We start from the raw sequence: 24,110 nt of genomic DNA, 5'->3' as shown, positions 1-24,110 counted from the left end.
TCTACAACTTCTTCCGGTGTCAAAGTTTGTGTTGTCAAGATGGCTGGCCATGATCATCTGGCTCTGTGCTCATGCGACTTCATCAGGTAATAATCATTAAATAAATGATGTTGCTTTGTTTCTAACACCTGTCGTAGTAAATGCAGATCGTAGTTATCTTAACCTTACAGTTCTTGCCAACAGAAACTGGCTATATGAAGAAAGAACAAGTGACAGCCATAGCTAGCTAGCTAGTAGCCATATCTATGACTAAGAAAATACATTTTCAAATCGGAGTTCATTGTTTCGACATAACATTGTCAAATACTGGTGTTAAATTCATAGCTAGCTAGCTAGCTACTGAGAACCAGTCAGTCAGCCACCATGGTGTTATCGCTAATAGTATAATTGTTATTGTCTTCAAAACAGATTAGTATGGGCCATGGTGCTGCCATGCGTGTATCTGAACTTGGCCATGGGTGTTAGAATGTGGCTGCAGAGGAGTCGGAAAGCACGCCTGGCTCAGGACAGCTCCCCAACGGTGGCCTTTCCCCACCGCTACTGCAATGCAGAAGGAGGCGGGGAGCGTGTGCCCTCAGAGCGCTTCAGAATAGGTAGGTTTACACTGTCTGAGCTTATTTTTAGATGCATTCATAGAGTGCTCATGAGCTTCATAACCTGTATTTCCTTTACTTTATCTCCTGATATGTTGAGTTGTCTTTTCTGTGTCTTCCCTCCTGTAGATACCCAAACATCTCTGTTGTGTACACCGGTGACCAAGATGTGATGGGGGAACAAATTCTGGAGGGTGCCACGATAATGATTCAACATCAGGCTGCCTCGTCCAGTGACTTTAATATTCCTGAAGAACTGTCTCTTGCTGGAGGCTAGCTCCTCCCCCCACTTCACCCTGCTGGGGCAGAGCATGGACACCATGTTCCTGGGCTGGGAGGCCCTCACATCCTTTATACCAAACCTCTATATGGACTCCATGGGCTATGCCTTCACTCTGCCTATCTTCTGCTACCTGGGAGGATGCAGGGTGGGCAGCTATGTGCACTTCCCCACCGTCAGTACTGACAATAACCTGCCCAGGGACTCCGGTTGAAAATTAGCCGGCTGGCTAAAACCGGCACTTTTACTGAAATGTTGATTAATGTGCACTGTCCCTGTAAAAATAAAATAAACTCAACATGCTTTCTGTGGTGAGAGGAACCCCAGGTCAGTACTGTTTATTTTAATTACATAAGGCATATTGATATTGTTATTAATTGTGATACTTTAGATAATGTGCTCTTTAATAGTGTGTTTGTGTTTTTGTTATAGGCCTAGTTACCAAATGGATTTTCCAATGCAGTATTTGTAATCATCCACTCCCTCCTACGATCCCAACAGGTTCAACAATGCAGACTACGTCTCTACTAACCCTGTCCTTAGTACGGCTAAGGTGATGTACTACTGTGCCTTCGCTCTGATCTACGGCCTAGCTGGCTCCTGCTGCGATGTCGTCATGGTCAACTCAACCTGGACACTGGGCCACATCCTGGCTCTGTGGCGCACCCCCAGCCGCACCGGCGTGGTCTACCCGCCCTGCGACGTCCATTCCGTCATTGACATGCCATTGGAGGACGAGGTGAAAGGGGAGGTTATTGGAGACAGGAAGTGCCATTCGATAGTGTCCGTGGGTCAGTTCTGACCAGAGAAAGACCACCGGCTACAGATAAGGGAATTTCAGAAGCTTCTGGGGGGAAAGGGGCGGGCCTGGGAGGGCGGGAGTCTCAGAGACTGGTGTTGATTGGTTGCTGCCATAACCAGGAGGATGAGGATAGTGCTGATGCTAAGGGGGTTGTGCCAGGAGCTGGGTGTGACTGACAGGGTGGAGTTTAAACTCAATGTTTCCTTTGAGGAGCTAAAGAGGGAGCTGATGGATGCCACCATTGGCGTGCACACTATGTGGAACAAGCATTTTGGCTTAGGTATTAATCTTATCTCTACCATCTTATCTTCAGTCTTTTAGACAAGTATTGTAAATGCCAAACTCGTGATCCCTGTCCCTACTCTGCCTCCTCTTCTCTTCTGTCTCAGAATGTATGGCTGCAGGGACTCCTGGTTCACAAGGCCGGCGTCCCCAAGCTGGACATCGTGGATCCCTACGAGGGTGGACAGACTGGCTTCCTGGCCGACAGCGAGGACAGCTACGCCACCGCCATGGAGACCATCCTGACCCTGTCGTCGGCGGCACGATGAAGAGCCGGCGGAACACCCAGCGGTCCGTACACCGTTTCTCAAACCGTGAGTTTGACTCTAGCTTCCTGTCTTCCATGGAACCTCTGATGGGAACACAGCAGCGATGAGGGAAGACCAATCACTCCCACCTCAGACTGAAACCCCTCTCCTCTGCAGCACTCACAGGCTTGATTGGCCGAGAATGTTGTATCAATTTGAATGTTGGACCGCTGATGGTGTATCGGAGCTTTGCTGGCTTTATTAATATGAATAAGTAAGGATGCTTGTCTTACCTGCTCTGTCTTGATAGAGTTACAGTGAAGTGGTGGATATTCTATTTATACATTTGCAATCAAAAAGCATTTGATCCTGAATTGAGGTTTCTGTACTGGTTTCACCTGCGAAGAATGACCAAATATCATTGTGCAATTTTTTTTCTGTGTGCTTTTTTTCCCTCGCCCTTTCTGTAAGGGACCATGGCTCAGAAATGTTACCGATTTAATGTGCAGAAAATGTAAATATACAAACAATGCTTTATTTTGGAAAAGTACATGTATTGTTCATATGTCTGATGAATAAAAAATTCAACCTTGTGTTGTTTTTATTATTTTGATTTAGTCTTTAGAAGTTGCTCCATGTAACAACAATACTGAAACATTTTCAACACCCAAATACCTGTCTGCCTGCTTATGTTATACTGCCAACCTGTGGCAAGAATAGGTAGCACCAAACTAACCTGCAGTTTAGAAAAATGTAAGACCGGTCTACTAGGTTAAAGTTTGGGCCAAGTGATACCTATTCCTGCCATAGGCTGCTGAGGTGAGGACTGCTCATAATAAAGGCTGCAACGGAGCAAAACCATGTATTTGATACCATTCTACTCCAGCCACTACCATGAGGCCATCCTCCCCAATTAAGGTGCCACCATACCTCCTGTGATGTCTACCTACAGCCAAGAAAAAAATATATGCAAGTTATGTTGATGAAAATTATAAAGAGAGCTTACTCAAACTTGCTGATTTTTTTGTAGAAAATAATCCATTAACAAGGTCCTTGTCATCGTTTCACTTAAATCTCACAGTAAAGAATAATATGAACACTAATGTTCTGGCTGTTGCTTCTTACTGGCCTCACAGTCCTCGTCTGAAGCCTGGGTATTCCTTGGTTGCTCTGCCCGAGTCTCACACCCTGCAGCTTGGACTTGAGTCTGAGAGGGTTTACCCTCTATGGAGGTGTAACCAGTGGGCTCTATCACAGGGTGTCTTTGCTGGAGATCTACAGTTTCCTGACTGTCTAACTCTATTTCCCCCACTACTCCATCTGTTACAACCTTCTCTCCTTCCTCCTCTTTCACACTCTCTCCATCCTCCATTATAAAAAGGTTAAACATTGACTCTGCCACCTCCTCTCTCAGCTCATCTTCAGACTCCTCAAAGTTCCTGAGGAAGGAGAGATTGAAAAACGTAGGAAGAATGAAATGTCAAAGGTTGGCCTAGTAACACAAGCACATTGTCAGCATCACCCCAGTGTCACACTCACGTGTCGTCATCATCCGACCTGGGCTCTAGACGCTCCTCGTCCATCTCCACATCTGAGTCTTCATCCTCCTCCACTTTTTCCTCTGTTTCGGCTCCCTCTTTCTCCGGCTCCTTGGCGCGGTCTTTCTCAGTCAATGGTTCTAAGAGGGAAGGAGAAAGGTGTCTAATTGCTGTGCTCTTGTATTTGAGAATCCTAGACCTGGGGAGAATCTCAATTGCATACTCCTCGCATCCTCTCTCCTCGCCTCCTTCTCAGAACCCAAAGCCAGAGGTCTCTTCCATGTGACTTTTTCAACCAATGGGTTTTGAGGACACGATGAGTATACAATCGAGATTCTCCCTATCAATCTAAAACCCTGGGGTAAAGTCTAAGAGGAGTCTGACCTGGCATTACGGAGTCCAGGGTGGAGGTTAGCTCAGCCTGACCCAAAGCATGGAGCAGGGTGTTGGGGGGACCCGCTCCCCACTGTCTCCTCTCCCCTATTGCCTTCCCCTCGAGATCTGCAGCGTCACCTGGGGGGAGGAAGAGAGTACAGTACTGACCATGCTGAACACTGACACTAAGGGAAGATCTTAATTGTTTTTTTTTTCAAGTCCTGCGTCCTTTCTTGAGGAGAGGCGGCAAGGAGAGGGAAAGTGGACAAAAATGCACTTGTATGAAGTTAGACTCTCCTTCTCCAATCACGTGTCATCAGGCAAATTCCATATACAGGGTGGAATCCCAAAATAAATGTGTACATTCGTAAAACTATTTAAGTTAGTTGCTCAAGACATTTTATAGATTAAAGGATAAGTAGCATATAGTTTTTAAATATGTTTAAGCATTCCTCCTGCAAGTAAAAAACAGCATAACAAAGGGGGTGTGGCGGATTAAAAAACACATCCGCACTTGCCGCCGGGAGGATACTCTTGTGGATCCTTTGGCGAAGTAGGTAATTGAGGAGGGTAGTATACTCCTCGGTTCGCCTACTAACGAATTGACACTCTCCTTGACCACTTATCGGTTTCTGGGACACGAAGGAGAGAGGACAGAGGAGGGATTGGTCCTGGCCGCTTCAAAACCCATTGGAGGACCGCTGGTTTTCTCATCCAATGGCTTTGAGAAGGAGGCAAGGAGAGAGGAGAGAGGACTCGAGGAGTATGCAATTGAGATTCTTCCATTGTGTCCCTTCCACTCACCCAGTTCAGGCACAGCCATGGTGGTACACACTGATGACACGTCCATCTCAGCCAGGGCATCCAGTAGGGTCTGTGGTGCTGCCTGGCCCCACCCCTTCCTCACCTCTGACCTGGGCGTGCCTTCATCCTGCCCTGCCCCCAATCCTGCCCCGGACCAATCCCTGTGCCTCAGCTCCTCCCCTGCCTGGAAGCTCAGGGTCTGGTTCAGTGGGTCCACCTCACAAGAAAGAAAGAAAGAAAGACAGACAGACAGACAGACAGACAGACAGACAGACAGACAGACAGACAGACAGACAGACAGACAGACAGACAGACAGACAGACAGACAGACAGACGACAGACAGACAGACAGACAGACAGACAGACAGACAGACAGACAGACAGACAGACAGACGAACAGACAGACAGACAGACAGACAGACAGACGACAGACAGACAGACAGACAGACAGACAGACAGACAGACAGACAGACAGACAGACAGACAGACAGACAGACAGACAGACAGACAGACAGACAGACAGACAGACAGACAGACAGACAGACAGACAGACAGACAGACAGACAGACAGACGAACAGACAGACAGACAGACGAGACAGACAGACAGACAGACAGACAGACAGACAGACAGACAGACAGACAGACAGACAGACAGACGAACAGACAGACAGACAGACAGACAGACAGACAGACAGACAGACGAGACAGACAGACAGACAGACAGACGAGACAGACGAGACAGACAGACGAACGAACAGACAGACAGACAGACAGACAGACAGACAGACAGACAGACGAACAGACAGACAGACAGACAGACAGACAGACAGACAGACAGACAGACGACGACAGACAGACAGACAGACAGACGAACGACAGACAGACAGACAGACAGACAGACAGACAGACAGACAGACAGACAGACAGACAGACAGACAGACAGACAGACAGACAGACAGACAGACAGACAGACAGACAGACAGACAGACAGACAGACAGACAGACAGACAGACAGACAGACAGACAGACAGACAGACAGACAGACAGACAGACAGACAGACAGACCAGGTAAACAATGAGATGCTTGAGAGCCCCACTATTGTCCTAAGTGAAGTCACACACCCCGTTGAAATGAACATACTCACTTAGGCAACATGTCATCTTTTACCTCTTTCTCATCTTCCCTTTTGTCCTCCACTATTCTCTCCTCATCCCTCTTCTCCTCTTTTTCTTTCTCTTCATCCTCTTGAATCCTTGCATCATTTAACTTGATCTCAAACATGATAGCTTTCTTGTCTTTGTGCTTCTTCTGTAGCTCTCTCCTCTCCAGTCTGTTCTCCTGCCTGATCTGTCTCAGGGCTCCTTCAATGTCCTTAATGTTGCAGATAGAAATTTAAGATACAGGCCTGAAATTATTATTTCTTGTGAGAGACTTCTGTTTTACACAATCGATTTCTATGTGAATGTTCGCAATAAGCCCCTTAATAAGTCTTACCTGGTCAGGTTGGGGTCTGTCTCTGTCCTGGTCTCCACTATGTGTTGGTGGCTCTGTGTGACCGGGCTTCTCTACCAGGTATGTGCCTGGTTTCACTGGTGGCTGGGTCTGAAAAGATGTCTGTTCTGTTAATATCAATGTCATTATATAGACTTAAATTCTGGAGAAATCTGTGTTCGGTACAGTGAGAATGGTATTAGAAAAGTGCAGTGGTGTTATGAAGATAGCACGTGATTGTGATAAAGAATGGTAGGGCATAGGGAATGACAGAGAAACCTTTATGTCAATATGTTGTTGTGTTTACCTCAGCATCAGCTCTCATTCTGATATCTCTCATCTCACTATAATATTGCTGTCTGATGTGCTGCAACTTCCGTAGATACTCCTACACATATAGACATGAACCTGACTGTTTGACAAATAAACAATAAATCACGTATTCACTTTTCTGCACCTTCTCCTGACGTTCCGTCTTACCTGCTGCCCATCCTGCCTCCTGTCGTGAGGTGTGGGTGGGTGTGCAGGTCGCGCTGCCCCCTGGTCCTGCTCAGGCTGTCTGTAACGCTCAGCGTCTGCTGTGGAGGGCCGCAGGCCCTGGGGGTGAAAAAGAGAAGGGCCAGGGTTCATATTTACAGATACAGTGAGGGAAAAAAGTATTTGATCCCGTGCTGATTTTGTACGTTTGCCCACTGACAAAGAAATGATCAGTCTATAATTTTAATGGTAGGTTTATTTGAACAGTGAGAGACAGAATAACAACAACAAAAAATCCAGAAAAACGCATGTCAAAAATGTTATAAATTGATTTGCATTTTAATGAGGGAAATAAGAATTTGACCCCGTCTCAATCAGAAAGATTTCTGGCTCCCAGGTGTCTTTTATACAGGTAACGAGCTGAGATTAGGAGCACACTCTTAAAGGGAGTGCTCCTAATCTCAGCTTGTTACCTGTATAAAAGACACCTGTCCGCAGAAGCAATCAATCAATCAGATTCCAAACTCTCCACCATGGCCAAGACCAAAGACCTCTCCAAGGATGTCAGGGACAAGATTGTAGACCTACACAAGGCTGGAATGGGCTACAAGACCATCGCCAAGCAGCTTGGTGAGAAGGTGACAACAGTTGGTGCGATTATTCGCAAATGGAAGAAACACAAAAGAACTGTCAATTTCCCTTGGCCTGGGGCTGCATGCAAGATCTCACCTCGTGGTGTTGCAATGATCATGAGAATGGTGAGGAATCAGCCCAGAACTACACGGGAGGATCTTGTCAATGATCTCAAGGCAGCTGGGACCATAGTCACCAAGAAAACAATTGGTAACACACTACGTCGTGAAGAACTGAAATCCTGCAGCGCCCGCAAGGTCCCCCTGCTCAAGAAAGCACATATACATGTCCGTCTGAAGTTTACCAATGAACATCTGAATGATTCAGAGGACAACTGGGTGAAAGTGTTGTGGTCAGATGAGACCAAAATGGAGCTCTTAGGCATCAACTCAACTCGCCGTGTTTGGAGGAAGAATGCTGCCTATGACCCCAAGAACACCATCCCCACCCTCAAACATGGAGGTGGAAACATTATGCTTTGGGGGTGTTTTTCTGCTAAGGGGACAGGACAACTTCACCGCATCAAAGGGAAGATGGACGGGGCCATGTACAATCAAATCTTGGGTGAGAACCTCCTTCCCTGAGCCAGGGCACTGAAAATGGGTCGTGGATGGGTATTCCAGCATGACAATGATCCAAAACACACGGCCAAGGCAACAAAGGAGTGGCTCAAGAAGAAGCACATTAAGGTCCTGGAGTGGCCTAGCCAGTCTCCAGACCTTAATCCCATAGAAAATCTGTGGAGGGAACTGAAGGTTCGAGTTGCCAAACGTCAGCCTCAAAACCTTAATGACTTGGAGAAGATCTGCAAAGAGGAGTGGGACAAAATCCCTCTTGAGATGTGTGCAAACCTGGTGGCCAACTACAAGAAACGTCTGACCTCTGTGATTTCCAACAAGGGTTTTGCCACCAAGTACTAAGTCATGTTTTACAGAGGGGTCAAATACTTACTTCCCTCATTAAAATGCAAATCATTTTATAACATTTTTAACATGCGTTTTGTTTTTCTGGATTTTTTGTTGTTGTTATTCTGTCTCTCACTGTTCAAATAAACCTACCATTAAAATTATAGACTGATCAAATACTTTTTTCCCTCACTGTATTACAGTTACAATACATCAGCAGCATATCCAGTTTTTCTAGTATTTAACAGAAGCCAGCAAACAGCTGGCTGTTTCAGCATAATACAGCCTGAGACCCACCAGCTGTTTCTCTGCCCTCAGCTTGTACTGGTTGGCCTCCTGTCTCCTCTGGCGGTATTCATTACAGGCAGCGGCCACCCTGAAGGCCGAACACACACAAATTAACAAAAGCCTGCAAACCCTGTATCTCGCAAGGACCAAGTTTGAAGAACATTATTCTATAATTATGGTTATGCTTGACTGAACACTCACAATTGATAAGGTTCTGGGTGATTCTGTCTGTCATCATAGCGCTCCACAGGTCTCTCCTGAACCACCGGAGGATGACAGGAGGGAAGAGGAGGACGAGGAGGTAGAGGAGAGTATCTCCTCTGGATGGCGTCCAGCTGGGCATAGTAGTGGTCGTAAGGGTTGACTTCAGCCTGACCGTCCCACCTGGGGTTCTGTTGACCGTATTGTCTGGCCACTGGAACCCTAATCTGTGCTGCTCGTGGATGAAACGGCTAAGGAACAAAAACCCAAAAGATAAGATGGAACAAGATAAGATGGAATTTCAGTGGTACAGTTCTAGGAACATGCTTTCATGTAGTAGCTGTTATACAGTAGTAGGCAACTGGAGAAGTAACTGATATAGTTGTTCTTTAGACAGGTGAGTTACTTTGTGCTGTGGCATGACTCTGGTAGGGGGTTTCCAATCTGGTTTGGGGGGCGGTTTCTTCACCGAGGGCCCAGGCTTCGACCGAGGAGGAGGCCTCTCTGAGACTCTGGCTTTGGGGACTATTTCTGGACCCAACAGAGGATGAAAAATGGAAAGTTACAAAAAATAAAAAGGAGATACATACAGTATGCAGCTAACAGATAGGAGGTACATCATTGTGATGAAATATCACAAGCTACAGGACTGTTTTGCTATCACAGACTGGAATGTGTTCCGGGATTCCCCCGATGGCATTGAGTACACCACATCAGACACTGGCTTCATCAATGACGTCGTCCCCACAGTGACCGTACGTACGTACATACCCCAACCAGAAGTCATGGATTACAGGCAATATCCGAACTGAGCTAAAGGGTAGAGCTGCCGCTTTCAAGGAGCGGGACTCTAACCCGGAAGCCTATAAGAAATCCTGCTATGCCCTCCGACGACCCATTAAGCAGGCAAACCGTCAATACAGGACTAAGATTGAATCGTACTACACTGGCTCCGATGCACTTCGGATGTGGCAGGGCTTGCAAACCATTACAGACTACAAAGAGAAGCAGAGCCGCGGGCTTCCCAGTGACACGATCCTACCAGACGAGCTAAATTACTTTTATGCTCACTTCGAGGCAAGTAACACTGTGTGATCACTCTCTCTGTAGCCAATGTGAGTAAGACCTTTAAACAGGTCAACATCCACAAGGCCACAGGGCCAGACGGATTGCCAGGATGTGTACTCCCAGCGTGCGCTGACTAACTGGCAAGTGCCTTCACTAACATTTTCAACCTGTCCCTGACTGAGTCTGTAATACCAACATGTTTCAAGCAGACCACCATAGTCCCTGTGCCCAAGAACACTAACACCTGCCTAAATGAATACCGACAGGTAGCACTCAAGTGTGTAGCCATGAAGTGCTTTGAAAGGCTGGTCATGGCTCACATCAACACCATTATCCCAGAAACCCTAGACCCACTCAATTTGCATACCACCCCAACAGATCCACAGATGATGCAATCTCTTTTGCATTCAACACTGCCATTCCCCACCTGGACAAAAGGAACACCTATGTGAGAATGCTATTCATTGACTACAGATGAGCGTTCAACACCATAGTGCCCTCAAAGCTCATCACTAAGCTAAGGACCCTGGGACTAAACACCTCCCTCTGCAACTGGATCCTACACTTCCTGACGGGCCACCCCCAGGTGGTAAGGGTAGGTAACAACACATCCACCACGCTGATACTCAACACGGGGGCTCCTCAGGGGTGCGTGTTCAGTCCCCTCCTGTACTCCCTGTTCACTCGTGACTGCACGGCCAGGCATGACTCCAACACCATCATCAAGTTTTCCGATGACACAACAGTGGTATGCCTGATCACCGACAATGATGAGACAGCCTATAGGGAGGAGGTCAGAGACCTGGCTGTGTGGTGCCAGGACAACAACCTCTCCCTCAACGTGATGATCAAGACAAAGGAGATGATTGTGGACTACAAGAAAAGGAGGACAAAGCACGCCCCCATTCTCATTGACAGGGCTGTATTGGAGCAGGATGAGAGATTCAAGTTCCTTGGTGTCCACATCACCAACAAACTATCATGGTCCAAACACACTAAGACAGTCGTGAAGAGGGCACGACAAAACCTATTTCCCCTTAGCAGACTGAGGAGATTTGGCATGGGTCCTCAGATCCTCAAAAGGTTCTACAGCTGCATCGAGAGCATCCTGACTGGTTGCATCACTGCCTGGTATAACAACTGCTCGGTCTCCGACCGCAAAGCACTACAGAGGGAAGTACATACGGCCCAGTACATCTCTTGTGCCAAGCTTCCTGCCATCCAGGACCTCTATACCAGGCGGTATCTGAGGAAGGCCCATAAAAATGGTCAAAGACTCCAACCACCCTAGTCATTGACTGTTCTCTCTGCTACCGCATGGCAAGTGGTACTGGAGCGCCAAGTCTAAGTCAAAAAGGCTTCTAAACAGCTTCTACCCCCAAGCCATAAGACTCCTGAACAGCTAATAAGGGCTACCCAAACCCCTTTTTTTTACGCTGCTGCTACTCTCTGGTTATTATCTATGCATATTCACTTTAACTCTACCTACATGTACATATTACCTCAATTACCTCGACCATCCGGTGCCCCCGCACATTGACTCTGTACCGGTACCCCCTGTATATACAGTTGAAGTCGGAAGTTTACATACACCTTAGCCAAATACATTTAAACTCAGTTTTTCACAATTCCTGACATTTAATCCTAGTAAAAATTCCCTGTTTTAGGTCAGATCACCACTTTATTTTAAGAATGTGAAATGTCAGAATAATAGTAGAGAAAATGATTTATTTCAGCTTTTATTTCTTTAATCACATTCCCAGTGGGTCAGAAGTTTACATACACTCAATTAGTATTTGGTAGCATTGCCTTTAAATTGTTTAACTTGGGTCAAACGTTTAGGGTAGCCTTCCACAAGCTTAGCACAATAAGTTGGGAGAATTTTGGCCCATTCCTCCTGACAGAGCTGGTGTAACTGAGTCAGATTTGTAGGCCTCCTTGCTCGCACACACTTTTTCAGTTCTGCCCACAAATTCTCTATGGGATTGAGGTCAGGGCTTCGTGATGGCCACTCCAATACCTTGACTTTGTTGTACTTAAGCCATTTTGCCACAACTTTGGAAATATGCTTGGGGTCATTGTCCATTTGGAAGACCCATTTGCGACCAAGCTTTAACTTTCTGACTGATGTCTTGAGATGTTGCTTCAATATATCCACATAATTTTCCTCCCTCATCATGCCATCTATTTTGTGAAGTGCACCAGTCCCTCCTGCAGCAAAGCACCCCCACAACATGATGCTGCCACACCCGTGCTTCACAGTTGGGATGGTGTTCTTCGGCTTGCAAGCCTCCCCCTTTTTCCTACAAACATAACGATGGTCATTATGGCCAAACAGTTCTATTTTTGTTTCATCCGACCAGAGGACATTTCTCCAAAAAGTACAATCTTTGTCCCCATGTGCAGTTGCAAACCGTAGTCTGACTTTTTAATGGCGGTTTTGGAGCAGTGGCTTCTTCCTTGCTGAGCGGCTTTCCAGGTTATGTTGATATAGGACTCGTTTTACTGTGGATATAGATACTTTTGTACCTGTTTTCTCCAGCATCTTCACAAGATCCTTTCCTGTTGTTCTGGGATTGATTTGTGCTTTTTGCACCAAAGTGCGTTCATCTCTAGGAGACAGAACGTGTCTTCTTCCTAAGCGGTGTGACGTTTCATGGTCCCATGGTGTTTATACTTGCGTACTATTGTTTGTACAGATGAACGTGGTACCTTCAGGCATTTGGAAATTTCTCCCAAGGATGAACCAGACTTGTGGAGGTCCACAATTTTTTTATGAGATCTTGGCTGATTTCTTTTGATTTTCCCATGATGTCAAGCAAAGAGGCACTGAGTTTGAAGGTAGGCCTTGAAGTACATCCACAGGTACACCTCCAATTGACTCAAATTATGTCAATTAGCCTATCAGAAGCTTCTAAAGCCATGACATAATTTTCTGGAATTGTCCAAGCTGTTTAAAGGCACAGTCAACTTAGTGTATGTAAAGTTCTGATCCACTGGAATTGTGATACAGTGAATTATATGTGAAATAATCTGTCTGTAAACAATTGTTGGAAAAATGACTTGTGTCATGCACAAAGTACATGTCCTAACCGACTTGCCAAAACTATATTTTGTTAACAAGAAATGTGTGGAGTGGTTGAAAAACGAGTTTTAATGACTCCAACCTAAGTGTATGTAAAGTTCCGACTTCAACTGTAGGCTCGCTATTGTTATTTTACTGCTGCTGTTTGATTAATTGTTACTTTTGTTTTTATTTTCTATTTTTTTACTTAACATTTAATTTCTTAAAAACCTCTTAAAGCATTGTTGGTTAAGGGCTATTCAGTATGCATTTCACTGTAAGGTGTTGTATTCGGCGCATGTGACAAATACATTTCGATTTGATTTGACATCATTGTGATGTTGAGTTGGCATACCCAGACAAGCCAATGTTGCTATAATTGTACCATAACAATACAGGTGGCAGAATTGACATGTCAGCACTAGCATGCTTCCTAATAGAATGACAAGAGTCTATTGCCATTCACCAAGTGATTGTACTCTGAGAATGAGAGACACGGCTGACGTCATTTACATTTCATGCCCAGGAATCTTTAACCTGTGCTCACAGTTCAGTGCAACTGGTTTTGATGCCAAGAGTTTTAGTGAATGTATTCTGATGACGATGAACAGATATTGGAGAGAATGCTATGACCCTGACCACCAGGTGGTGTAACTGACAACATTTCATCACAGCTACTGTGAAGCCAAGCCTATTAGCCAAGCCTATTTAAGTAGGAAACTTTGTTGTTGGGTAATGTGTGGCTGAAACCATTCTGAGAAAAGCTAATGATTATGTTAAGGGGATGTTTGGACTCAGACAGAAATACAATATTTTTGCTTATGTCCCTTAAGCGTGTGTACCGGTGATCTGTACTGGTGCGGCCCGCACTCTAGGCAGTGGGCCTGCAGCTCTCTTTCTGTGCAGCACTGTGTGGCTGAATTCATCCTCAATGACCTAGAAACACCCAGAACAGAGTAAGAAAACAGCACAGGACATCCTGAAGTTAACACAATAATACAATAACACACACACACACACACACACACACACACACACTGTACATGTTTGTTTTACTATCCTTGTGGGGACCAAACAATTGATTCCCATTCAAAATCCTATTTTCCCTGGCCCTTAACCTAACCCCCAAACCCTTAACTCCTAACCCTAATTCTAACCCTAATTGTAACCTTAACCATAAACCTAACCCCTAAGGCTAAAATATGTTTTCTTGAGGGGACTGGCATAATGTTCCTTGTTTTATTATCCGTGTGAGGACTTCTGGTCCCCACAAGGATAGTAAAACCAAAAACACACACACACAAACATGCAAGCTAATAATATCTGTTCTTGACAAGAAGTCACAAGACTTCTACAAAGTGTGAGTAGTTAGCACATTTGGGTTGTGCAAGTTTAGTTTAACCGTTTCAACCCAAAAAGATTTCAATGTTCATTTCTGTAAACAGAAAGTCACCCCTCTGTTTATAATTATCTAAGCCCAAGGGGAACGTATAGAAAGGTTACCGGCCGAGCCTCCAGTCCCTTTCTTGGTACACTAGTAGTTACCTGGGGGTCCAGGTGTTTGCTGATGTGTTTCTCCAGGAAGGGCCGTTTGAGGACAGAGTTGACGGAGGGCCGGTCTCGCGGGCTGACCTTGAACAGCTGAGTGACCAGCAGGCGCAGGTCGTAGGAGTAGCGGGTGGAGACTGGGTTATAGCGCCCCGTACAGATCTTCACTACCAGCTGCCTCAGGCTGTTGCCCTCAAACTGCAGGTGGAGAGAAATACTGTTGAGATAGTGTGGCTTTGAATTGCATGTGCATATGTGTGTGCATTCATGTGTTGTCTGAGTGTGACTGTGTGTGAGTGTGTGCATTTGTGTGTTTGTAGCAGTGCTTACTGGATGTCTGAGGGTGCAGAGCTCATACAGGACACAGCCCAGAGACCAGATATCCCTGAGGAACAGAAAGAACCAGTCAAAGATTGCTGTTGAATATAAGAGCAATCATTATAAAATGCACAAGGATACTTTGCAGCTGTGGTAATGGTGGATGACAGTTTATGATGTATATGACGATCTGTGAACTATTCGTGAGGAGCTAATAGAGGGGAAATGACACATAAATGTGTGTAACAGTGAAACTCAGGGAGCGCCCTCTCTATCCCAGCTAGTGTCAAAACAGCCCAGTTCTAGAAAGCAGAACGATAGCTGCCTAGACAAAGTGTGTATGTGTATGTGCGCCTATTAATGGTGGGAGGACACCGATTTCAGACTAGCCAGAATGAGAGTATGATGGAAAAGATTGTGGCGTTGTTGCAGCCACATGGCTGATTGATCAGGCAGCTAGCTAATGCTCTACAGTCCTGTCTGCTTGCTTCACTGTTTACACAAACACACAAGTTCCAACACGAAATACGTTATGTCACACAATGTTTTGATTGCTCAGATGGAGCAAGGTGTTTGCAACACAACAGTTATGGCCATATACTGAATAAATGTGTTAACTTCTCCCCACAGTCAGTCAGTGTCTCATATCACCATATTAGACACCGCCGACATATGTTATTGGGAGAAAGTAACACAGGGTCTATTTTTGGGTTGTCTAAACACATAACAGCATAACAGGAAATCCTGCGGGTGAGCTAGGTAGAGGTACTCTAGCTCATTTCACCAAAACACAACACTGACATTTTGGCTTTTACTTTTGCAGGCCAAGACACTGGATGAATCAACGTTGTTTCCACATCATTTCAACCCAAAAAATCTATGTGATTACAAACTAACTGGATTCCATATTTTTTACACACAATTCTTTACCTAAATCCAACAGCATGGTGATTTTTGTTGTTGTTGATTTCATGTTGAATTCACGTTAGTTGACATTTCCAACAAATGTAAATCAAAACTCTATGTTGAACTGACGTCTGTGTCCAGTAGGAGGCTGTGTGTGAATAAGAGAGAAAGACATCGATAGATAGAGTGTGAGAGAGAGAGTAATAAAAAGAAGGGAGGATAATATGGTACATACGTTTTGTTATTGTACGGTCTGTTGTCACAGATTTCAGGAGACAGGTAATATGGCGTCCCAACACAGGTCCTGGCTAGCTCCATGGTACTAGCCAATCACATTCATCAGAACATAAATATACATGAGTGGTAATACACAATGTAACAGTATGGTTGTGGAATGTGGAATGTTAATAACATGGTTTGGAACATGTCCTAGCTCTCTGTAATCAGCAGCTGTTATGGAGAAAATACCAGTAGTCTCTTTCCTGGCTGTGAGTCTTCTGCCACTATCATAGAAACTCACTTGTTTAACATTCTTGCAATGCCAAAGTCTCCCAGCTTGGCTTTCATCCCCTTCTTGGTAAGGAATATATTCTAGAGGAAAGCAATACAAAAACAAAACAATGATCAGAGTAGATCAAGTTGTTATAAGTGGTACCTGTGCTTTGATATCTATGTGGCTTTTGTCTGACTATGACAGCTGTTTAATACCTGTGCTTTGATGTCTCTGTGCAAAACCTTCCTGTCATGGATGTGCTTCAGTCCCAAACAGATCTGTACAAACCAATCCACTATCTGAGTGGGAACAAAATAGTTTACATGAGTATTTCCTTGAACCCTGTGTGTGTGTGTGTGTGTGTGTGTGTGTGTGTGTGTGTGTGTGTGGCGTGTCTCAGTGGAGGCTGCTGAGGGGAGGACAGCTCATAATAATGTCTGGAATGGTGCTAATGGAATGGCATCCAACATATGGAAACCATGTCTTTGATGTATGAAATTTACATGGTTTTTAGAGTGAAGTACATCGGAAAAAAGCAAAAGAAAACTGCAAGACTGAATAGGAGAAAAAACAAGCAACAAACAAAGAAGATAGGCTTTTGAAAAATAACTATTTTTCATAAAATTGTAGTTATCTTAGCAAGCTGAATTGTTTACCAGTTGCTAAGCAGTTGCTAGGGACTCTTTTGGAAGAAGCTAGCTAGCTAACGAAGAACAACAAAGAATATCTAGTTAACAGAAGAAAAGAAAGTGAAAATCAGGACAGAAGAAAAAGGATATCAAAGTGAAACAGTTCTCTAAAGACACAGGAGACAATAATACAAGAAACAACACTTCTGTAGCTTGTCAACTATGTGTCTGTCTATCCCTGTTCTCTCCTCTCTGCACAGGCCATACAAACGCTTCACACCGCGTGGCCGCTGCCACTCTAACCTGGTGGTCCCAGCGCGCACGACCCACGTGGAGTTCCAGGTCTCCGGCAGCCTCTGGAACTGCCGGTCTGAGTTCATCTCAGCCTATGCTACCCTCCAGTCCCTAGACTTCCTGGCGCTGACGGAAACATGGATTACCACAGATAACACTGCTACTCCTACTGCTCTCTCTTCGTCTGCCCACGTTTTCTCGCATACCCCTAGAGCATCGAGCCAGCGGGGTGGTGGCACTGGAATCCTCATCTCTCCCAAGTGGACATTCTCTCTTTCTCCCCTGACCCATCTGTCTATCTCCTCATTTGAATTCCATGCTGTCACAGTTACCAGCCCTTTCAAGCTTAACATCCTTATCATTTATCGCCCTCCAGGTTCCCTTGGAGAGTTCATCAATGAGCTTGACGCCTTGATAAGTTCCTTTCCTGAGGATGGCTCACCTCTCACAGTTCTGGGTGACTTTAACCTCCCCACGTCTACCTTTGACTCATTCCTCTCTGCCTCCTTCTTTCCACTCCTCTCCTCTTTTGACCTCACCCTCTCACCTTCCCCCCTACTCACAAGGCAGGCAATACGCTTGACCTCATCTTTACTAGATGCTGTTCTTCCACTAATCTCATTGCAACTCCCCTCCAAATCTCCGACCACTACCTTGTATCCTTTTCCCTCTTGCTCTCATCCAACACTTCTCACTCTGCCCCTACTCGGATGGTATTGCGCCGTCCCAACCTTCGCTTTCTCTCTCCCGCTACTCTCTCCTCTTCCATCCTATCATCTCTTCCCTCTGCTCAAACCTTCTCCAACCTATCTCCTGATTCTGCCTCCTCAACCCTCCTCTCCTCCCTTTCTGCATCCTTTGATTTTCTCTGTCCCCTATACTCCAGGCCGGCTCGGTCCTCCCCTCCTGCTCCGTGGCTCGACGACTCACTACGAGCTCACAGAACAAGGCTCCGGGCAGCCGAGCGGAAATGGAGGAAAACTCGCCTCCCCTGCGGACCTGGCATCCTTTCACTCACTCCTCTCTACATTCTCCTCTTCTGTCTCTGCTGCTAAAGCCACTTTCTACCACTCTAAATTCCAAGCATCTGCCTCTAACCCTAGGAAGCTCTTTGCTACCTTCTCCTCCCTCCTGAATCCTCCTTCCCCTCCCCCCCCCTCCTCCCTCTCTGCGGATGACTTCGTCAACCATTTTGAAAAGAAGGTTGACGATATCCGATCCTCGTTTGCTAAGTCAAACGACACCGCTGGTCCTGCTCACACTGCCCTACCCTGTGCTTTGACCTCTTTCTCCCCTCTCTCTCCAGATGAAATCTCGCGTCTTGTGACGGCCGGCCGCCCAACAACCTGCCCACTTGACCCTATCCCCTCCTCTCTTCTCCAGACCATTTCCGGAGACCTTCTCCCCTTCCTCACCTCGCTCATCAACTCATCCTTGACCGCTGGCTACGTCCCTTCCGTCTTCAAGAGAGCGAGAGTTGCACCCCTTCTGAAAAAACCTACACTCGATCCCTCCGATGTCAACAACTACAGACCAGTATCCCTTCTTTCTTTTCTCTCCAAAACTCTTGAACGTGCCGTCCTAGGCCAGCTCTCCTGCTATCTCTCTCAGAATGACCTTCTTGATCCTAATCAATCAGGTTTCAAGACTGGGCATTCAACTGAGACTGCTCTTCTCTGTGTCACGGAGGCTCTCCGCACTGCTAAAGCTAACTCTCTCTCCTCTGCTCTCATCCTTCTAGACCTATCTGCTGCCTTTGATACTGTGAACCATCAGATCCTCCTCTCCACCCTCTCCGAGTTGGGCATCTCCGGCGCGGCCCACGCTTGGATTGCGTCCTACCTGACAGGTCGCTCCTACCAGGTGGCGTGGCGAGAATCTGTCTCCGCACCATGCGCTCTCACCACTGGTGTCCCCCAGGGCTCTGTTCTAGGCCCTCTCCTATTCTCGCTATACACCAAGTCACTTGGCTCTGTCATATCCTCACATGGTCTCTCCTATCATTGCTATGCAGACGACACACAATTAATCTTCTCCTTTCCCCCTTCTGATAACCAGGCGGTGAATCGCATCTCTGCATGTCTGTCAGACATATCAGTGTGGATGACGGATCACCAGCTCAAGCTGAACCTCGGCAAGACGGAGCTGCTCTTCCTCCCGGGGAAGGACTGCCCGTTCCATGATCTCGCCATCACGGTTGACAACTCCCTTGTGTCCTCCTCCCAGAGTGCTAAGAACCTTGGCGTGATCCTGGACAACACCCTGTCGTTCTCCACTAACATCAAGATGGTGACCCGATCCTGTAGGTTCATGCTCTACAACATTCGCAGAGTACGACCCTGCCTCACACAGGAAGCGGCGCAGGTCCTAATCCAGGCACTTGTCATCTCCCGTCTGGATTACTGCAACTCGCTGTTGGCTGGACTCCCTGCCTGTGCCATTAAACCCCTACAACTCATCCAGAACGCCGCAGCCCGTCTGGTGTTCAACCTTCCCAAGTTCTCTCACGTCACCCCGCTCCTCCGCTCTCTCCACTGGCTTCCAGTTGAAGCTCGCATCCGCTACAAGACCATGGTGATTGCCTACGGAGCTGTGAAGGGAACGGCACCTCCATACCTTCAGGCTCTGATCAGGCCCTACACCCAAACAAGGGCACTGCGTTCATCCACCACTGGCCTGCTGGCCCCCCTACCTCTGAGGAAGCACAGTTCCCGCTCAGCCCAGTCAAAACTGTTCGCTGCTCTGGCACCCCAATGGTGGAACAAGCTCCCTCACGACGCCAGGACAGCGGAGTCAATCACCACCTTCCGGAGACACCTGAAACCCCACCTCTTTAAGGAATACCTAGGATAGGATAAAGTAATCCTTCTAACCCCCCCCCCTTAAAAGATTTAGATGCACTATTGTAAAGTGGTTGTTCCACTGGATATCATAAGGTGAATGCACCATTTTGTAAGTCGCTCTGGATAAGAGCGTCTGCTAAATGACTTAAATGTAAATGTAAATGTAATGTATTTGATACAATTCCACTCATTCCACTCCAGCCATTACCATGAGCCAGTCCTCCCCAATTAAGGTGCCACCAACCTCCTGTGGTGTGTGTGTCTGTACCTGCTCCTCAGTAAACATAACCCCTCGTTGCATACTGATCTTCTTCATCAGATCTCCTCCATCACAGTACTCCATCACTATGTACAGGTTAGTGCTCTCTGTTTCAGACAGGATAAACTGATCAACATCACACACAAGCAAGCACATACGCATGTATGCACACACACACACACACACACACAGACATATTGACTGGATACAAACCCTGAAATGATTTGAAAAAGGTGACGATATTTGGATGCTTCATCTTTGCAAGCAGCATGACTTCCTTTTTGGATGCTTCCTTTTCCATAGGTGACATCTATGAATGACATTGCAACAAAAAAGGGGATGGAAATTCTCATAACAAATTCCTGGCCTACTGGTTAAAACAATGCAGTCGGTTGTGTAGAGGCTTGGTTATGATTTCATGAGCATCACAGATAAGTCTATGGTTGGTACCTTTCTGAGGTTGATCTCTTTGACCACGCACTGGCTCTCACCGCCCCAGTCTCTGTCCCTGTCCAGGGCCAAGAAGGCCTTCCCAAATGCCCCCTCTCCAATCTGATGGACCACCTCATACTGGTTCATAACACCACACCTGAGGAAACAGTGGGAGAAACGTAGGGGTTTTGAAAACACACAGCTATCGTCATACATTTACAATTCATCCTTATGTGCGTTCTCAGAAAATAAGACCTCCTCTAAGTGCATGAACTTGTATAATGCAATTTCACACACACGAGAATGGTTTGGATTTCATATGCTTAATTCATCCCGCCACATGTATTTATAGCAAGACATGATGCCGGGTGATAGCACTATTCCTGTCATTGGTTGGGGATAGGATGGATCGGGTTATACCCACAAAATCTGCTGCCAAAACGCCAGGACAGCATGAGCCCGTTACCATGGCGACAGATACACAGAGCCGAGCTTGTGCTAGCTTGTCTGCTAGCTAGTTTACTAACCTTCTTTGGTGTAATATTGGGCTTTACTTTACATTAAAAACAAACAAACAAAAGTGGTACTTACCAAAACGACACGTTCCCTTTCAAATGTACATTTGTGGGAACACTGTGTGGTGATGTGTGTTTCTCAACAGAGTTAAATCTAACCTGAAAAGTATGTTGACACTGATGGCAGGACGCACAAAAAAGCAAAGTACTCTGGGACTTGTAGGCAGTGTCTTCAATACAATTGTCTACCTGGAGCGTCATATTTCAAGGGCTAATTGTTAGATGGAGAGAGATTTTATGGCAATGTTTGTTACACTTCTTTCAATGGAATATTCTGGCACTGCTGAATCAAATGTTTAGCACTGAGCAAAATTACCAACACCGAAAGCACACTTCATTGAGATGGATTAGGTAACAGGAGCCATCTAAACTAGTGGTGTCAAGAGTCTGAAATGTATCATACATATATCCTCAGTGCATTCAGTTATTATTACACTGTTAATGACGGACAAATGTGTTCCAAAGAAATGGTCGACACCACATTATAAATATCAATACATACCACGATGACATGGTTATGCATCAATGATTGATGGAATGTATATTAATAATGCAATTCTATCTTTAATTTATCTTTGACTGGTAATCTGATAGGGGTTTGCGGCAAGTGCAAAGACAAGTCACTTTTTAAAACTTGGTATGGCAGCTGAATTTTTTAGCTTATTCAAGGCCCAGGGATCATATGGCTGTTACAAGATTAGCCTATATCACACCCAAAGTTGAAATGCAAGGGAGTGTGTTTGTGCTCCAGACCAGTCAGTGGATAAGGTGCAGCATGACCAACTAATGCCAATGTAAGTTATACCCTATAGCCCAGGCCTGCGAGCAGAAACACAGGACACCAGCTAGCCATAAGGCCTCTACTGTATGTGGGATCAGTGACTCTTTACGAGGCATCAGACTCATAGCACTCCATGTAATCCCCTGCATTACCAGCATCTCTGTGGTCTGTCAACAGAGCTGAGCTCTCCCACAGGGTCAGTGGATGGCCAGCCCTGTGTGCAAATGCGCTTCACAGATTCCTCTAACTGGGAGCAATGTTCCCACGATGCAAACATGGAAACACGTACAGCCCGAAATACACACATGCACATCAGATTCTAACCTGTACTGTGCCTTTTCTTAACAAAAATGAAGTCATACTGATACGTCTCTTAGATATTTTTAACTTCAATCTATTTGATGCGATCCTTATGAATACATATGAATACACAAGCCACAAGACTTGACCAGGCTTCCCGTCCCTAACCTGTGTCAGTGCAGTGGACCACATATATAAGAGCTATTCAATCATTCATCCTTTCTGGTGTGAAGTGACAGCAACCACTCAAGAACATCAGGCAACAGAATTCAAAGAGCATGTTCCATGAATCAGTGACTCAGCGCAGGCCTCATAAATTTATGACAGGAATTCTTCCTACTCTGGGCTGACAGCCTTATTGATGGCTGGCATCTCCCTCCTCACAGAGGGAACTAGCTTACGACAGGAGTCTAACGACTGCTATATTGGTCTCTTCTTGTCGCCTGTCTACATGTTCCCCTGCCATCTCTGTGTGTGTGTGTGTGTGTTTAGAACAGGGTGACAGAGAAAGCAGGATGTTCTTGAGATGGGAGTGTAAGTCACAGAATTTTGATAATTGAGATTGGTTATTCAAAACAATATCAAAAAAAGGTGCTCACAAAAGCACGTTGTAGAAAAATCCATAGGACCCTCATCACCTTGAGTACATCGGTGTGAAGGTGAACACGCAGAGCCCATCTGGCATCTCTCCCATGACACCCTTCTGCAAGGTCCAACTCATTAGGATCTTAATCAGAGAGATTTCCACTATGATCATATAACAGGGCTTATAGTTATAATACACATAAAATTGATAGCTATCAGAGATGAGACATACTGCTATGGGAGCAAACGTAAGCAAATGCAACCACACAAAATAGACAGCATACAGTCAACAGGATCCAATGGCAACAGAGGTGAAGCCAGCATGACTACATTCAAACAAATGGCAGGAAGGACAGGAATGGATGAGGTTGCCAAATGTAAAAGAATGAACATGTGTATTAAAGGAAAGCATCTATACTTTTACAGTGCATTCAGAAAGCATTTAGTTGTCTTGACTTTTTTACAGCCTTATTCTAAAATGGATTAAATCGTCCCCCCCCCATCAATCTACACACAACCCCATAACAACAAACCAAAAACAGGTTTTTAGAAATGTTTGCAAATTTATACAAAAATATTGAAACAGAAATAACACATTTACATACGTATTCAGACCCTTTACTGAGTACTTTGTTGAAGCACCTTTGGCAGCGATTACAGCGTCAAATCTTCGAGGTTATGACGCTACAAGCTTGGCACACCTGTATTTGGGGAGTTTCTCCCATTCTTCTCTGCAGATCCTCTCAAGCTCTGTCAGGTTGGATGGGGAGCGTGGCTGCACATCTATTTTCAGGTCTCTCCAGAGATGTTCGATCGGGTTCAAGTCCGGCCTCTGGCTGGGCCACTCAAGGACATTCAGAAGTTTGTCCTGAAGCCACTCCTGCGTCGTCTTGGCTGGGATGGTGCCAGGTTTCCTCCAGACGTGACGCTTGGCATTCAGGCCAAAGAGTTCAATCTTGGTTTCATCAGACCAGAGAATCTTGTTTCTTATGGTCTGAGAGTCCTTTAGGTGCCTTTTGGCAAACTCCAAGCGGGCTGTCACATGCCTTTTATTGAGTGGCTTCCGTCTGGCCACTCTACCATAGAGGCCTGATTG

At 45.8% G+C, this 24,110-nt stretch overlaps 1 protein-coding gene and 1 pseudogene across 2 annotated transcripts; one reads left to right on the top strand and one right to left on the bottom strand.

Annotated features, from left to right (window-relative positions):
- The first annotated feature begins 4 nt into the window (after positions 1-4).
- Positions 5-2,798, top strand: LOC106582200 (GDP-Man:Man(3)GlcNAc(2)-PP-Dol alpha-1,2-mannosyltransferase; annotated as a pseudogene).
- On the bottom strand, positions 2,721-21,500 carry LOC106582247 (serine/threonine-protein kinase Nek5). 2 transcript variants are annotated; one of them, XM_014165125.2, is made up of 21 exons: positions 21,365-21,500; positions 20,792-20,930; positions 20,555-20,651; positions 20,351-20,448; positions 16,532-16,615; positions 16,344-16,414; positions 16,059-16,145; positions 14,930-14,984; positions 14,597-14,797; positions 13,894-13,987; positions 9,326-9,450; positions 8,920-9,170; positions 8,728-8,806; positions 6,896-7,012; positions 6,723-6,803; positions 6,419-6,526; positions 6,092-6,295; positions 4,923-5,139; positions 4,128-4,256; positions 3,745-3,883; positions 2,721-3,644 (listed from the first exon to the last, which is right to left on the bottom strand). In XM_014165125.2, the coding sequence occupies exons 2-21, from the start codon at positions 20,918-20,920 to the stop codon at positions 3,305-3,307; spliced, it is 2,706 nt and encodes a 901-aa protein (XP_014020600.1). In that variant the 5' UTR covers positions 20,921-20,930; positions 21,365-21,500; the 3' UTR covers positions 2,721-3,304. The 2 variants fall into 2 exon arrangements, with proteins under 2 accessions (XP_014020600.1, XP_014020602.1); XM_014165127.2 differs by lacking the exon at positions 6,723-6,803.
- Positions 21,501-24,110: the final 2,610 nt, after the last annotated feature.

The sequence above is a fragment of the Salmo salar genome, chromosome ssa21, assembly GCF_905237065.1.
Source record: "Salmo salar chromosome ssa21, Ssal_v3.1, whole genome shotgun sequence".
Lineage (NCBI taxonomy): Eukaryota > Metazoa > Chordata > Actinopteri > Salmoniformes > Salmonidae > Salmo > Salmo salar.
This window is presented reverse-complemented; position numbering and strand designations above follow the sequence as displayed.